At 36.4% G+C, this 18,389-nt stretch overlaps 1 protein-coding gene across 4 annotated transcripts in view; it reads right to left on the bottom strand.

The window, feature by feature from the left end:
- ARFIP1 (ADP ribosylation factor interacting protein 1) overlaps positions 1-18,389 on the bottom strand; it is a 129,395-nt gene that overhangs the window by 42,186 nt on the left and 68,820 nt on the right. For all 4 annotated transcript variants that reach the window (XM_054484562.2, XM_054484563.2, XM_054484561.2 and 1 more), the window contains exon 3: positions 4,075-4,183. In XM_054484562.2, the coding sequence (XP_054340537.1) occupies positions 4,075-4,183 (109 nt within the window). The remainder of the gene's footprint in view (positions 1-4,074; positions 4,184-18,389) is intronic.

Raw genomic sequence — 18,389 nt, 5'->3', positions numbered from 1 at the left:
AACCTGAGTGACAAAGCCAGACCCTGTCTCAATTAAAAAAAAAAAAAAAAAAAGAAAGAAAGAAACACTGACTACCCAACATTGTTGCTAATGTCTAGCATTAAACAAAAAAAGGGAGTAATAAGTTTTTAAAACTGAAAAAATATTAAAGTCCTTCCATGTTTAGCTGAGAATATTTTAATGTCTATAATGTACTTTTATTTCAATTACACTCTTCCCCAGTTCTCTGGGAAAAATACATGCATTAAGTTCATAATTAAATTTCCTAAAAGGAAAGACACGTCTACTTTCTTTACTATTAATAATAATTGGTCATATCCCAGATGTACTAAATTCTGATGTAGAAACAGTCACGAGTTCTAACAGTATAAAATATACCTTAACTTGAACTGGATCTCACATTAAAATTCAAACATGCAATAGACCTAAACTAAATAGATTGTTGTTAACCTTCAAAATGAGAGATATTTGTCTCTTTAAGTCTGTTAAATTATAAAATTTAAAACCAGAAGGGATGATGGAAATCAACTAAACTCTCACATTAAACGGTAAGATTAATGAAGCCCAGAGAAGTTAAAATAGTTTCTTATTAGAGACTCAGATGTTCTGAACACCACAATATCTCCATTATTAAATTCAATATAGAAATCACTAATCTACAAGTTACTTGCTGAGTTGGAAGGCATTTTAATAGGTTATCCAGTTCAATCACCATTTTAAACAAAGACTGTATCTCTACTGTCCAAGGCATAAGGGATTCTAAAATAAAGTGTAAAATAAAAGAAGACTACTGTACTTCCATGTCTTAACCCCAGGAATAGGAGCTCTATTGTTCTAGTCATTACAGTTTATTAATCTTGCATAAGAAATAAACCATAGCACTACATGAGATGTGTATAATATATATAACAAATGATATGTAACTTTTCAAAGTAAAATAGCAAATGATGTAGTGTGACTGTAACTGGGACTTCAGCTTTTTTGATTTACCTTCAAAGGTAATTATCATTTTTCTGTATCTTTAATACTTTAACCCTTTAAACAACTGTTACCAAAATCACTCACCAATACCAACTAAAAAATAAATAATAATACAGGATCTCTCAATAATACAGGATTTTACTAACTGGCTAAATTTGGGGAATTAAATCTACTTCACCTCCACAACAAAAATCTAGAAAGATGAATACATATGTGCAAAGATTTATACCCTCATTAAAACAAAACCCTGGTACCAAGTACATTTCACTCTTGTGAGCTTTGATTTATTCATGATTTCCACTATTACTGATTCTGCAACATCTTTGGTGCTAGGCAGATTTCAATATTTGTTGTGTTAAAGCTGAATTTAAGTATAACTTTTTAATTTGCTCTAGATAGATGAAAAAGTAGATGGTTATACTCTTCTTGTTAACTGTTAAAGCAATAGTAATAATTTATCATTTAGTCATCTTTCCAGAGAGCTAACACAGCCCTAATTCCTTTAATATTTTTTCGTAAGACCTATTTTCCAGATTGTAATTGTATGTTATTCTTTCTCATGTTCATTCCAATTTATCTACATATATCTTAAAACAATCACAACTTTCCAACAAATGCTTAACTAATTTAAGTATAGCAGCAGAATGATTATTTTCCTAATACACTGATCAACAATACGGTTTGGATTTTAAAATGTTTTACAAACTCAGTTCAGAGAGACATATATTACTGCCATTATCATGAAATATATTTTCTTATTCCAATTGGAAGGATTAGGATGTATCTATAAGCAAGTGAAACTGATGGGCATTTTAATGCTCATGTATATAAGTTCGTAATGGCCAACTAATTTCAATTATTGTATAATACCATTATACAATAACTTTAAGGGGAAAAATGCCAGCTAAATAATTTCATTAAAAATATTTAAAATATCTTAATAGTAAAATTAGTTTTTTATTCTATGTTGACGTTTAAATTTTAGAATTGGTGATTAGTCAAAAAATGGTACCAAATTATGCAAAGTAAGCCTTATGTTTTTCAGTACTCTTAGTTTTAGGTACTCAGTCAGCTCTTCCAAATTCAAAGTTATCCCTGATATAAGAATGCCATGATGCTTCAGAATGACTACTAAGACACTGACGTGATTGCTCCCTTTATTTTTCTAAACATAGGAATGAAAAGAGAAAAAAAATGATGTCAGTAGACAGTCCATTCATTTCACAGCCTAAAGGAGAGGATATTATACTGGATTATCCTAAATGTCTACTTCCAGGACCCATATAGCAGAGAATATACTTCAAAATCTAAATTGTTCTTTAAATAAAGTATTGGCCAACTGTACAATAAAAAATACAGAATACAGCCGGGTGCAGTGGCTCATGCCTGCAATCCCAGCACTTTGGGAGGCCCAGGCGGGAGGATTGCCTGAGCTCAGGAGTTGGAGACCAGCCTGGCCAACATAGTGAAACCCCATCTCTACTAAAAATATAAAAATTAGCCCAGCGCAGTGGCAGGCACCTGTAATCCCAACTACTTGGGAGGTTCAGGCAGGAGAATCACTTGAACTCGGGGGCAGAGGTTGCAGTGAGCCAAGATCATGCCACTGCACTCCAGCCTGGGCAACAGAGTGAGACTCTATCTTTAAAAAAAATTACAGAATACTAATATCTGCACGAGGGCTATGGTTTACAAAGGCATAGACATAATTGTTTCTTCATTTTGTAAAATGTAATGCAGCATTAAAATTAATATGCACTTAATTGAACTGAACATAAACTATAGCTACTACTTTACAGTACTGTCCAGAAAATCTATTTCCCACATCGAAATGTTTACACGGCTTTACTTTCACTGGAGTAACCAAAAAAAAAAAAAAAAAAAAAAAAAAGTTTAAAAAAGTTATTACAAGTAAAAGCATTAAGAAAGGAGCCAATATTTTCCTATTAAAAACAGACATAGATAAGAGATGTGTGCAGAAAAGAGTTAACACAGCAGGTCTTACTGCTATCCTTAAAAAGGCTGGCATGCGGCAACTTGAATTTTGGGAGGATTCCCTCCATTGCCAGAATGATTACGAGTGCCTCACTGTGCTTAAGCTGTTTACCTGCAATGTGGCTTATGCTGCGTACCTGCTTTCCTTCTGGAAGTCTAGAATCTTGGTATGTAACAGACAGAGAAACCTATGTGATCAGCCCCCAGTAAAAATCCCAAACATGGAGTTTCAAATGAGCTTCCCTAGTTAGCAAAATTTCACCTATGTTGTCAGTCTCACTGCTAGAGGAATTAAGCAATTCCTGTGTGATTAAGCTGGGAGAAGCCTCTTGGAAGCTTATGCCTAGTTTTCCTCAGACTTAGCCTATGCACTTTTTGCCTTTACTGATCATGCTTGCTACTCTCATCACAATAAATCATAGCCCTGAGTGTCACTGTGTAAGTCCTGTGAGTTCTCCTAGCAAATTACTGATTTGGTTAAAAGAATGCTTAAAGAATATTAATTTGGCAGACATGTAAGAACAGCTTGGAAGAGTCAGAAACTGAGGCAAGATCAATCATAACATACCACTATATCTCAGGTATTCAATAGCTACAGTTTAGGATAGAGAGGTGGTCAAAAGTATGGAGAGAAGGGAGGAAATTTAGGAATAATTAAGAGTAATTAAAATACAAACTTTTAATGAGTGTGGTCTTGGAGACCTCCTATATAACGTAAAAAGTTCATTTTTCTATTTGCTTTGAAATAAGAAATACGTATTTATAAAAATCAACATTGATTTATAAATTTCATGGTTACAAGTTAAAATAATCTACATCTACATTTCTGACATAATTTTTGTTTTTATTTCAGTATTTTATAACCAATTCTTAAATAATAACCAGTGATATCATGCACATTGATCTGTTTATATAAAGGAGACTACTGAAATAATTCTTATATTACTTAAATTGAAGAGAAAAAGGAATACATTTATAATCAATGTCTTATCACAGAATGAGAGGGCTCCATTCTTGTGCTTTATTAATAAAGGTAGCATTTGGTGAACTTCTCCCATCCTCCATCCCAGCCATCTTTACAAATATATGGGCTCTTACCTTGAAATGCTCCTGCTTCAATAACGCCCTCTTTGGTATTGTCAAAGCCATGAGATGTAATTTGGGTTTCTGAGAGACCAAGTCCAGATGGTAACGAATGCTTCAAATCCTTAGCAAGATTTAAATAAAAGGAAAAAACTTTGTAAAAAATCCCACATGACGTAACAGTTCAGAATAATTGTATCCTTTTAATCAAATCTTAGATTATTTTTCTCTCTGCTATGCGGTATTCCCTTATGCTATCATGGCATTCTACAATGATGTATAATCAGCAGCAAATACAGCAAGATTTGTATTAAGTGGTATTGTGTACATCACATACAATACACTTTCATCATTCTGGAATTAAGCAGCAGGCAGATATTAAAATTCAATGTAAAAATTTTAATCTTACTGATACATTAGAAAAATTATTTTAATGAACAAAATTAAGATCATTCAATTGCCATGTCTAATATGTAAAAGCTGACGGACATCTAATATAATCACAATGAGCCTGGTTAATGCACAGTATAAACAAATCATTCACTTGCCATGTTAATTTCTCTTCCATTTCAAGAGGGCTTCTCTGACTTCGGTCAGGGTGAGGTAAGCAAAACTTATTTAGATTTACATTGCACAATGATAATAGTTGACCTAACTGCAAATTAGCCTATAACAGAACCTTATTATTAGAATAAAAATAATATTCAACACTGGGTCTTAAGAGCTTAAAAAGTATAAAAAGTCAAGAAGCACAATGTTCTTTAAAAGGCACAATCCTAGTTAAGTATATTCTAAGTTTTTTTTTCCAGAACCTTGTAAATTAAATCTCAGGGCTTAAGTAATGATTAGGCAAAAAGGCCAAGTAAAACTGTAAAATCACCAAGAAGTAAAGCTGAGGCTACAGTCTGCTGGCTTCAACTGATGCAACAACTATGAATAATGTAGACTTAAATCTGGCCTATCCACATGACTAGAACTTCAGAGAAATCAAACTGAAATGAAGGCATTAAATCTACAATACAATCACTTTTCTATTTACCTTTATAGGTAAATAGAATTTACCTATATGGGAATTTCAGGGCTATGACAAGTTAAAAGTAAACATAGCTAGTAAGCTAAATTTTTAGACTGATCGTAGTTTAAGATAGCAGATTTTAGACCATAAATATATATAACTAGTGTTATATATTTTTTCTAATCCATTACACCTTTTCTTGATGTAATGGTAAAGTATAGAGCCTACAGCAGGGGTCCAGGATATTTCTCCAAAGACAGAGTTATCCTTTTTTTTTTTTTTTTTTTTAACCTAGGACAAAACATACACATCTTAATCAGAAGGTGAAGGCAATATGCAATCAAAGAGGAAAGTACACAACAATTTATAATGTAGTTAAGAATTCAGAAGAGGAAATGATCAGTGTGCATTCAATAGAAGAAAAAGTCTTAATGGAAGAGATGGATTCTAAGCTGCATCAATGACCAACACGGATGATATGGAACGTTGGAGGGATGGAATAGGGTTAGGAAAGGTTCATCTTCAACCTAGTAGAAAAACTTTCGGGGGAGAGGGTGGGTAGCACTGGGCAGTCATTATCATATTACTGGGATAGCATGGAGGCCAGCAACTAGGCTACCATGGCCAACGTCGCTAAAAGTCTATGTTGCGAGATAGGGGTAAATGAATTAGAAAATTTTGAGTAACGGGTTTACTTGATTTGGTTAAAGCATTGCTTAAAGAATATTAATTTGGTAGACATGTAAGAACAGCTTGGAAGAGTTAGAAACTGAGGCAAGATTAATCATAAGGTACCACTGTATCTCAGGTATTCAACAGCTAAAGTTTAGGATGGAGAGGTGACCAAAAGAACAGAGAGAAAGCATGAAATTTAGAATAATTAAGAGTAATTAAAATACAAACTTTTAAAGAAAATTCAGGGTATAGCCATATGTTAAATGTAATAATAAAGTGGTATAGCTAAGATAATATATACCACTGAAATAAGAAGCCCTTTCAGAAGTTAATTTCCATAATCATGAACCAAAATGCAAAAGGATTATTAAATCACTAGCCAAGAACATTTAATCTTAAACAATTATATCTACTCTGCTACTGAAGTAAAAATAGTGTAGGACAAGTTAAGTGACATGTTGTATAATATAACTTGAAAACACCCTATTTTGGAATGTTTGCTGAAGAAGTTTCCATCTGGATTCTAATGTTCTCCTAAATGTACTCCTTAAATGTACTTGATGTTTTTCTTGACCAATGTATAAGCAACCCTTAATTACCTTTTCTTCCTCAAGTTTTTCACTATTTTCAATGTGGAACTTACTAACTTATACAACGTCATAGAAATACAGTAAGGATAACTTGGTTCATCATCTCTATACTTCTGAGAAAAGGTATATGCTGCAAATGAAAATAGATGGCTATAAAGAATAGAAACAAAACAGTTCCTAAAGATGAACAGAATCTTCTAGGTGCTAGGCCATGGAGTCATGCTTTTCTCTACTTTGCATCATCTTTGGAGGACTCTCTGGGACTATATTACGATTAGGTACCCAGGTCCAGAGCATGCTGAATCTCTATCACTAAACTTCTTTAGTTAACCATGAACATTTATTAGAATCTGTGATTTCAAATTAAGTACATAGGATTTAATATAATTTCCATTCTGAAAGGTCAAGTTTTACATTGCTTAAAACTATTCTTAGATATTTTTACTAAAGCATTTTAAAAACTGAAGTATAAAAAAGCCAATTTGGTTCAATTAAATTAAAAATAGTTTTTAAAATTCCCTCCAGATCCTAACACCTAAGAATGGAAAAACAAACACCTATATACTGACCTTCTACTGTCTATTAATAAAATTTGTAGGCTGTCTATGAGATCTAAAAATCTACCTTGTCATAAGTATCTTTGCTTAGTTTTAGCCATTTTAGTTTTATCCATTCAGTCTTAAATCTCCAATTTTGCAGCTTGGTTTCCTTTTTCTAGCTAAACAAATATCTGTCCAGTTACTGACTAATTTATTATTGGAAATAAATTAAATGGAGGGGATTGTGTCTGGGAACGGCTCCTTTATGCTGTAGTTCTCAAACCTGGGATTTCATCACACTGGCAGTGAGATGTGTGTAAAGTGATTTGTTACTAATAGTAGTTGAAAGCAAAACACTTATCAACTTCAGTGTGTAAAGTATTTATATTACGGTAGGTTCAAGGTAATCTCTGTGACTCTTTCGCTGCATTTTAGTATGCTTTTTGGACTGAGAGATACAGGGTGGAGTTTCAGAAGGCAAACAAAATTGTTTAGCACTTTGGACATCAGTGAAAATGTCTGAGAACTGGCTCTGATTTCAAATGCATCCATTATTTCAAAAAAATAATACCTAGCAATCATCTGATGAGGCAGTTTGATATAATGGATGCAATGTGGGCTCTGAAGTCAGCTCAGATATACCTGAGTTTGAATCCTGGCCCCAGTCACTTAATGGCTGCATAACCCCAGGCAAATAGTCTGAATTGCTGAGATTCTTCACTGTACCATGATAATGTTAAGGGATAATTATTCTTACCTCATAGACAACATACAAAAAGTACACTACAACATCTGGTACTTCAAGTATTAATGTCTTTCTCCTTCATCCCAATTTTTAAATAGAACTCTTCTGGAGACTAGAAGTTGGAATGATGAAAGATTATTTTCTTATATGTAAAACTGACCATTATATCTAAGAATGTATTTTCATATCACTTAGGATGAGTGATTTTTATTTTTTGAGTGAAAAAGTCATGAAATTATAAGTATTTCCACCCTTATTATGCTTACAACTCCATCTTAATTATATTAGAGCATGCCTAGATGGGAAACTAACCATATAATTAACTTCTGATATCCAGTGACTTTAAACAGGGCAACTAGACAGAAGTTACAAGTCGGAGAGATCTGTTTTAAAATGTATAAAACGACACCTTTAGTAGAAATAGAGTTTCTGAGTGAGAGACCAAAAAATGTGGGAAAAAAGACATGCTTTAAAGGGAAGGTGATGAGTTTGATACAAAAAGTAAGGAATATACAGAGTACAAACCAAAAAATGCAAGAAAAGCCCAGCTGGAAGATCATTAAAAATAAGTACCTTCAGTAGCGATAGGAATGTTTTCATAAACAAAGAAAGGCTGCTAAAGAGAATTTGAAAGATAAACTGGTCTTTGAAACAGTCATTGGAACACTTGTGAAAATCCTCAAAAGACTACAAGCTTGGGTATTCTGAAGAACATCACTCTATATTCAATAAGTGAGGCATCTGAGGAATTCTAGACCCCAAGACATATGACTGGTTACTTACTGTACATAAAATCCAAATCAAACTCTTTCTTTCAAAGAGATAAACTGGTCAGGCATGATGGCTCACACTTGTAATCCCAGCACTTCGGGAGGTCGAGACAAGAGGATCGCTTGAGCTCAGGAATTTGAGACTAGCCTAGGCAACATGGCAAAACCCCAACTCTAAGAAAATACAAAAATTCAGCTAAGCATGGTGGCACGCGCCTATAGTCCCAGCTACTTGGGAGGCTGAGGTGGAAGGATGGCTTGAGCCCAGGCGACAGAGGCTGCAGTGAGCCAATTGGTGCGACTGCCCTGTAGACTGGGCAGCAGAGCCAGATCCTGCCTCAAAAAAAACAAAAACGAAAACAAAAAACAAAAAAGAGAGATAAACTAGTAAGTCTCTTATAAAGGAAAAGAAAAATATTGGTCTTGGGTCTCAAATGGGTATCTCAAAACATTAGATTTCCAACTAAAAGTCTTTTTACCGTCTGGTTTGGATATGAGGTTTGGATCAGAGATTTATAGGGCTTGCTCCTTTAAAGATAACATACAACATAGCAATCCCCTCCAACCTCCACAAAAGAAATCCCTATTCCCCTTACCTTGTTCTATTTTTCTCATAGCAATGACCACTAAGTGATATATTATGTGTATATTTGTTTATTTTTGTGTCCCCTCACTATAGTATAGCCGTCATGACAGCAGGGTTGCTGCCTATTTTGTTTACTGCTATATACCCAGCACCTGAAATAGTACCTGAGATATAGGAGGATCAAATAAATATTTGAATAGGTAAATAATCAATTTGTTGAATGAACTAAAGGATTTATGATTCAATGCCATGTAGATTAAGAAGCTGCAATAATAACGGGTTTATTTTGAAATATAATTTAATGTATATTTGCTTATTCTTACATTAGACTTTTTGGTCAGAGAAAGAGATAAGGTACACTCCTTGCCATCTCATTGGAGACAAGATATACATTAACATAAAAATTGAATGTAGTGCCAAAGTAAAGACACTAAGTATCAGAAGAATTCAGAATAGACTAAGTCCATAAAAAACAAAATAGGAAGGAAGTACTGCCTGAGCTATGGAACATAAATTATTTATTTACTTATTTTATTTTACTTTTTTGAGATAAGGTCTGGCTCTATCACCCAGGCTGGACTGCAGTGGTGTGATCTGGGCCCACTGTAACCTCCGCCCCCTGGGCTCGAGCCATCCTCCCACCTCAGCCTCCCGAGTAGCTGGGATTACAGACATGCACCACCACGCCCGGCTGATTTTTGTATTTTTAGTAGAGACGGAGTTTCACCATGTTGCCCCAGCTGGTCTCAAACTCATGAACTCAAGTGATCCACCCGTCTCAGCCTCCCAAAGTGCTGGAATTACAGGTGTGACCCAACAGGCGTGGCTTATTTATTTACTTATGTATTGAATCAACATCTAATGACCACCAACTTCATGACAGCCACTGCTCTAGACACTACTGACATGGCAGTGAAAGAAAAACAGATAAAGTCCCTGCCCACATAGACTGATGTTCTGGGGGGTGGGGACATAGGAAGGGAGGAGACTGATAGTAAACAAACATAGGTGGTAATAAGTCCTGTAATTAAGTAATAAACAAGTAAATAAGTTTTTGTTTTTAAAGGCAGGATAAGAGGGATAGAGAGTGACAGATAAAGGTTGCCACTTCAGATGCAGTATTTGGGGAAGGTCTCTCTGACGAGATAAATTGTGAACACAGTCCTGAACAAAGTGAGGGAGTAATAAGCTGGGTTGTTCAGGGACTGGTGTTATTTAACTAAACTGTGCTAACTGAAATTAATGTATATTGGAACTATACAAAGCAAGAACTGTGTATATATTATCTCATTTAATCTTGACAAACACTTGAAGTGCTTTCACTCCCATTTTACAGATGAGAAAACTGGGACACAGAAGTATGTCATTTTGATATTAACTAGCAATATGGTTAGGACTAAGCTTCCAGAAACAATATTAACTGTAATGTACAATAAATGTAAGTAGCCATAGGCAATTTACTGGAGACTTAGAATTTATTTTAGCTAGTATGTTTTCTAAAAGACTTATTTAAATAAATAGCTTTAAAAAAACATTATTTCAGAACCTGCTTCGGTTTAAGCGCACTAATAGAAATATGTTCTCAAACTGTAATTTCCTACTGGTACAAAACAGATGAACTGCCTTTATCCCATTCACTCATTTCCTAATATCACTTAAAACCTCTTGTCACAGGACAACGCCCTTTTCAACTACATACTGTTTTGAAGAACACTTAAGAGTCAAAAAGAAAACATTCCTTACACTCAATTTTTATTTACTTCCTATTTTTAAACCGAGTCTCCAAGTCTGTTCATTACACTGAATAAGTGACCTTTAACTTTCCCAGTTAGTTTTCAATATCTAAAATCAATGGTTTCCAGTTTTAAATATTAGCATTCCTTTTATTCATATTTATATTACTAGAATCTTCCCTCTCTGAAAGACAAAATAAAATGCTGTCAAATCACTGAAATAATTTGTAAACTTTGCAAGTTTGGTCATTAGGTCAACTATTTTTGGAATGGCTTCCTTGAATGTTGCCTTGCTTAAGTCTTGACAGCTTTTCAGCGGCTTATGTTTTAGTGAGGATAACAGCTTTCCTTAAGGAAAAAAGTACCAAAACACCCCTCAAAATACAAGAATTGTAAAAAAAAACCCTAACATCTGAACACAAACAACATACAAATGGCACAGGGTTATCCTCTGGAAGTTTGGTTCCAGGATCCCTTGGATACCAAAATACATGCGGATGCTCAAGTCCCTTATATAAAATGCCTAATATTTGCCTATACTCTGTACACATCTCTAGATTACTTAAAATACCAAATACAATGTAAATGTCATGTAAATAGTTGTTATATTGCATTGTTTTAAAATCTGTATTATTTTTAATTGTATTGTTATTTTTTATTTTATTTCATTTTCCCCAAATATTTTCAGTGCAGTTGGTTCAATCTGTGGATGTGGACCCTGGGATACAGAAGCTGGGATAAAGACAGCTGACTGTATAGGTCCAGAATGGTTATGTTAGATGTATCCTTGGAACTTTATCAGAAAGAATAACACTCATCTGAATCATTCTCCTGTCATAGAATATTGTGTAAATTTCTGGAAAAGAGATATAATAGTAGTACTATCTGAGAGGAGGGGAGCTAAGTAATGTGTTATTAAATAGTACACATGATAGATAATTCTGATTACCTAACTTTTCAAGCAGTTATAGAGATAGCTTTCATCTTGTCACCTATGGCCTCTTAGAAAAGACAACTTAAGAGAGGGGCTTCAAGATGGCTGATTAGAGGCATTTCGCACTCCCTTCCTCCATTAAGAAGAACCAAAAGAGCAAATATCACACCTCGAATACATCATCCAAGAGAGACCACTGGAATCCAACAGAAAAGTGACAGGAAATATCTAAAGCAAGGAAGGAGAAGGAAGGAAGGCAACCTGCTCTGCCAGGATCAGCTGGGAGGCAAAGGGAGACTTCCCAATATGGGAAAGAGGTAAATGACAGACCCTCAGAAGTCTACATTCCCACTGTGGACTCTTGCAATCCTAACTACAGGAGAGCCCCTGGACCCTCATGGGCCCTGAAACAAATGTAGGGAGCTGCCAGGAGATTCTGTGATGGCACTGCCCCAAAAAGGAAGCTCACTCTGGGTCCCACATGTTCCCTGAGATCTAAGCAGATACGGCAAGGTGCCATTTCAGAGCTCTGCTCCCAACAGATCTCACACTGTCCTGAAAAACAAGAGAAGCACGGGCTGCAGGCCCTAGGACTTAGGTGCAAGTGATAGCAGACTACCGCGTCCAGGGCTGAGGCACAAGCACTGCAGGGGCTGAGATCTAAGGGGCATAGATGTTCCCTATCTACCAGCCTAGGCTGCCGCCAGTCACTAAAGCAGCACCACCCTCTCCAGTGGAAGTGCAGAAGCACAGCTGTTGCCACCTCCTACCCACGTATTCTGCACCCCACCCCTCCCCACCACAGCTAGCACACCTGTACACACCATGGGGGGCCTGAGGACATGCCTACCCAACCTGGCTTCCCCACCCCCCGCAGCTGTGCCAGAACACATAGTCTGGGGGCCACAGCATTGCCCAGCCCAGTCCATTACCACTGGCACCTGAACACTCTTCCAGAAGACCTGAAGTTGGACTACCCACTCAGCTGCTACCACCTCAGCTGGCATCTAGTTGCATGCACTCCCTGAGGACCTGGAGACTGGTCCGCCCAGCCCATCACAGCCACTGCCAACACCCATGCACACTACTCAGGACCCAGAGGGTCGTCTGCTACTGCCATTGCCATTGCCCACGCTATGCTGGCTGCCTAGAGGTCCAAGAACCTGCCCACCTGCCTGGCCCACTGCTGTCACTACTGGCATCCAAGTAAGCCATTTGGAGGCCCAAAAATCCACTCGCCTGGACCCATTAACACTGGTGCCAGCATATACCACCCTGGGGCCAAAGGACAGGCATGCTCAGCCCACCACTGCTACAACTGGGGCCCAAAGAGTGGCCTATCTGATATCTAAAGCAAAACTTCACCACAGCTTCCACTAATAACTGTACATTTAATCCACTGAGGAAAATCACAGATACCGCTGATGCTGTATACAGCCAAAGAAATTATACAGAGAGTACACTACTGCTTGCACAAGAATCAAAGTCAAAATAGCCTACTCACCCAACAGCATAGATACAACTTCAGGAAAAAGTCCTCGCCTACAACAGCAAATTCAAACTAATGGAGAAACCATTACACCAGATATCAATGTAAAGACACAAAAAACATGAACAAGCAAGGAAATATAATACCTCCAAAGGATCACAATGATTCTCCAGCAACAGATCCCAACCAAAAAGAAATTCAGGAAATCTTGGAAAAAGAATTCAAACTACTGATTCTCAAGATGAAGACACAAGAGAATTCTGAAAAACAATAGAGAGAAATCAGAAAAACAATTCAGGATATGAATGAGAAATTTACCAAAGAGATAAAGATCATAAAAAAAGAACCAAACAGAAATTATGGAATTGAAGAATTCACTGCTTGAAATACAAAATACATTCAAAAACTTCAATAATAGACTAGCTCATGCAGAAGAAAGAATCTCAGAACTTGGCTGAGTGCAGTGGCTTATGCCTGTAATGCCAGCACTTTGAGAGGCTGAGGCAGGTGGATCACCTGAGGTCAGGAGTTTGAGACCAGCCTGGCCCAACACGGTGAAACCCCATCTCTACTAAAAATACAAAAATTAGCTGGGTGTGGTGGCATGTGCCTGTAATCCCAGCTGCACAGGAGGTTGAGGCAGGAAAATTGCTTGAACTCAGGAGGCGGAGGTTTCAGTGAGCCAAGATCGTGCCCCACTGCACTCCAGCCTGGGTGATAGAGACTCAGTCTCAAAAAAAAAAAAAAAAAAAAAAGAATCTCAGAACTTGAAGACAGGTCTTTTGAAAGAACCCAATCAGAAAAAAATAAAGAATAAAAAAGAATGAGGAAAGTATTCATGACATGAGACAACATAAAGTGACCAAATATTCATATTATCGGGGTCCCAGAGGGTGAAGAGAGAATGAAAGTGTTAGAAAACCTATTTAATAAAACAATAAATGAAAACTGCCCAAGTCTAGCAAGAGACTTAGGCGTCCAGATACAGGAGGCTCTCAGATCACCAAATTGATACAATACAAAAAGATCTTCTCTATGGCACATTATAGTCAAAATGTCTAAAGTCAACATTAGAGAATTCTAAAAACAGCAAGAAAAAAGTGTCTAATCACCTATAAAGGAACCTCCATAAGACTATCAGTGGATTTCTTAGGAGACAGAAGCCAGGAGAGAATGGTATGACATATTCGAAGTACAGAAAGAAAACAAACTGCCAGCCAAGGATACTATATCCAACAAAATTACCAGAAGGAGAAATAAAGTCTTTCATAGACAAGCAAAAGCTGAGGTAATTCATCACCAGTAGACAGGCACCACAATAAATGCTCAACGGAGTGCTAAACCTGGAAGCAAAAGGACAACGTTTACCATCATCAAAACACATGAACATACAAAACTCACAGGTAAAGCAAACACATAAATGACAAAGAGAAAAGACTCAAATGGCACCAATACAGAAAACCACCAAACCATAATGAGAAACAATCAGGCGAAAAGAAAGGAACAAAGATTATACAAAATAACCAAAAACCAATTAACAATATGAGAACAACAAAACATATCAATAAAAATCTTAAATGCAAATGGAGACAACTGTAGCTGAGGACATTACAGTCACTCAAATCCCTCCCTACTGTCTGCTGGGGTTCTTTACTAAACAAACAAAAGTTCTTCCAAAAGAAAACCCTACTGTCCTATAGGCAAAACAGGTGTAAAATCTGAAAATCACTAAGGCCTTCCTATGCCTAAGCTGCTACTAACAGAAGGACCCTAACCAAAAATGATACAAACAGGTTCAATTCCAATTCTGAAGAGAACTATCATTCTGATGTGGTTTGGCAGCTAAATGAAACACAAAATGATAGGGGCTATGTGAGATGAATTTACGACTTGTAAGATAATACTCAGGATTTTATGAGTTTGTTGATTGTTTTCAATAAAATACTCATTCTCTAAGTAATATTATATAGCCTCATAGTTCACCAAAATATTAAATGTGCTTTCTTTACATAACCTGAAAAAATTTTTTTTTTTTGAGACGGAGTCTCGTTCTGTCACCCAGCTGTAGTGCAATGGCGCGATCTTGGCTCACTGCAACCTCCGCCTCCCAGGTTCTCCTGCCTCAGCCTCCTGAGTAGCTGGGACTATAGGCGCACGCCACCACACCTGGCTAATTTCTTTGGTATTTTAGTAGAGACGGGGTTTCACCATGTTGCCCAGGCTGGTCTCGAACTCCTGAGCTCAGACAATCCACCCGCCTCAGCCTCCCAAAGTGCTAGGATTACGGGCGTGAGCCACTGCGCCTGGCCAACCCTTAAATTTTTTAAGTGTATCAGTTATATAAGTCTGTGCCTAGCTTAGCAACTTTTGAAGTATCTGCTACTGAATTTACTCCTATATTTTCCAGAATATATTTCAGAGACAATGGACTTATTTATAATTAACAACATAAAATTCCTAATTTGCATTTTTATGTTGCTGACATTCAATTCAAAGTTTAACACTTTGCAAGGCCAAGCTTAACAAGTGTATAATAAAATGGGATAAACCTGAGTTAACCTTTTATTCAAGCTTTTAGCATAATACTGGAGTATTTAATAGTTTTTGAAAATATTTTTCAAACAATTAAGCTAAAACAAAATATGCTTTTGGCAAAAGCTCCAAATACGTTTTTGTATATTTTAGGTACTTTTAAAAGAATACAAGTAATATTTGTAGTAATAGCTTTCATAAAGCTGTGAAAAATAATGTCTCCATTTTGCATATTTTAATAGAGGTTATTATAATTATGACATTAAAAACATAAGTTTAGAACTTAAAATTTAGCATGGTAATACTTTTGAACTGTAGTGTAAAACCAACACATGAAGAACACAAAATGTTCAGTAAATTTGTTTTAAAATATATATCCTTGAGAATGTCCTAAGTCTCACTCCTCTTCTGCCCTTGATGACTGAACTTGTTTCCCATGTCTCTAGTACTGTCAGCCCTGCAATTAATTCTTCAAACTAGCCACATACAGTTTTCTAAAATGCAAACCCAACTGAGACACTCCCATTTTTATAGCATTTAGTGGCTCTCCATTGCCTTTTAGGTAAAGACTAAACTCTTCAATATGGTTCTTAAGGTTTTGCAGGATCTACTATCTACTTGTCTCTCTAGCCTCATTTCTCACACACCTGCCCTCACATTCTCCATTCCAACAACATGAATTTCCAGTTCTACGGTCTCACACTTCCTTCGGGTTGTTACAGTTGCTTCTGATGAGAATATTTTTCACCCTTTATCTGGCTAGGTCATCCTTCAGACCTCAGCTTACATAGTAATCACTCAAGTAATCTTTCCATGCTCCCACCAGTACCCAGACCATGCTATACTTGGCCTAGCACAACATTTTTCACATGGTATTAAAATTAATTTGTCTATATCCTCTCTTCCCACTCTGAAGACCATAGGCTAAGACCAGGAAGCTTATCTATCTTGTTCACCACTTGTATTCGTGACATCGAGCAGAGTGTCTATTACTTCATTTGGGAAGAAATTTTCTCAGTAACATCTCATGCTTCAAAATGGACAAAACCTTCCAAAGCATCTACATAATAAATTTTTTAAAGAAACAAACTAAAAACTTATGTTAAATGTTTGATGATTCTGTTAATTTAAAATCTCCTTTGTTAGTTTAACAGTTAGCTGTCTATAAAAAATATCTGCCAGAAGCAAAGCTATTATTACAACAGCCTCCACATCCCCAGTTCTGTAACATTATTAACCCCCCTTAAGTGGTCTCTCTGCTCCTCCACAACTATCTTGAGTTTTATAAAACTGATTATCTTCAACATTCTACTTATCAACATTCTATTGTTAGAAGGCAGGGTCAGCATTTTCTAAACTCTTTATTGGTACTTCTAAACAACCAGTTCTCAAACCTTAATTTCAGTAGGAATCACCAGAGGATCCTGTTAAAAATGCAGATTGCTCTTAGCTGCTTGTTGTGATCCTCACTGAGTTGGAATGTGAAACCCAGAAATCCGAATTTCAAAACAAGGAAATCAGGTGATTCTGATGCAGGTGATCCTTAGTTTATTTTGAGGAACTGTTGTAGAGAACTGCTTTCCATTCTTGTGCAACTCTGCCCCTACCCTACCCCCGTTTCCTGTGTGCCACCTTCCTCACTGCCCTCGTCCCCACCTCAACATTGTCATCTACCTTCTTTCCAGTCAATTTCAAACATTTATTGAGCACTTTGGCACATGTAGGGCTTCTGCTTTATCCCTAACTCTCACCATTAAACTGGGTGTTTCTAACCTTTTGCATGTTGTTGGGCACATTTTCAGGAAATGATTATAGATGTTCAGTTAGCAATTCCTTCCAAGCTGATATATTAGCTGTCTAGGCTGAAAGTTTTCATAGATCATTAAAAATACAGTCCACTAACGTCATGGTATGTAGTATGTTGCTATATTTTAAAATATAAATTGTAAAACACTTAAAATCTGTTCCATGAGCCTGCCTACCTATGTTGATGCAGAATGACAGGGGATAGTAATAATGATATGTAAAGGTATGTGATTTTATTTTCCCTCCGTATACTTGCAGAAATGTGTAAAATTGGTAATCTGGATCAGGTTTGGGAATCTGTAGTTGGACAACATGCCAAAAAAGTGTCAGGGCAGATAAAAGACATCTTAGACTTAGTATAACCCAATCTACACCTTAGCCTCAGATTTCATTAACATCTTCATTTCTAATGCCTTTCATCTTTCATACCCCATATTCCACTCAGGCAACCTAAACTCAAGTTGCCACTCTTAGACCTTGTCATCACTTGGGAAGCAACACTTCTAGACTCTCACTTTAAATAAGTTTAATAACTCACTTTATGATCACAATATCCTCCTATACCTTATTCCATCTAATCAAGAGAGTAAATGTAACATTTTTATTGATTTTTTTCCATTTACCACCATACACACACACACCTGCCACAGACACACAATTTCAATCTTCCTTTCTCCCTCTCTCTCATTCATTCAACAATATTTAACAAGAACTTACAGTACCTTTTGGTGGTTCACTGCCTACCCTCTTGGCCTCACCCACTTAGTCTAGATTCTAAGCAGTTCAGAAGCTTGAATCATGTACCACCTTGCATCAAAGAAATACTGAATTCATTCACATACTATCACTGTGGAAATATTTATATGTATCTACATTCAAAATAATTCCTCCAAGAAATTTAAAAACAACATATTCC

The sequence above is a fragment of the Pongo pygmaeus genome, chromosome 3 (assembly GCF_028885625.2).
Source record: "Pongo pygmaeus isolate AG05252 chromosome 3, NHGRI_mPonPyg2-v2.0_pri, whole genome shotgun sequence".
Lineage (NCBI taxonomy): Eukaryota > Metazoa > Chordata > Mammalia > Primates > Hominidae > Pongo > Pongo pygmaeus.
This window is presented reverse-complemented; position numbering and strand designations above follow the sequence as displayed.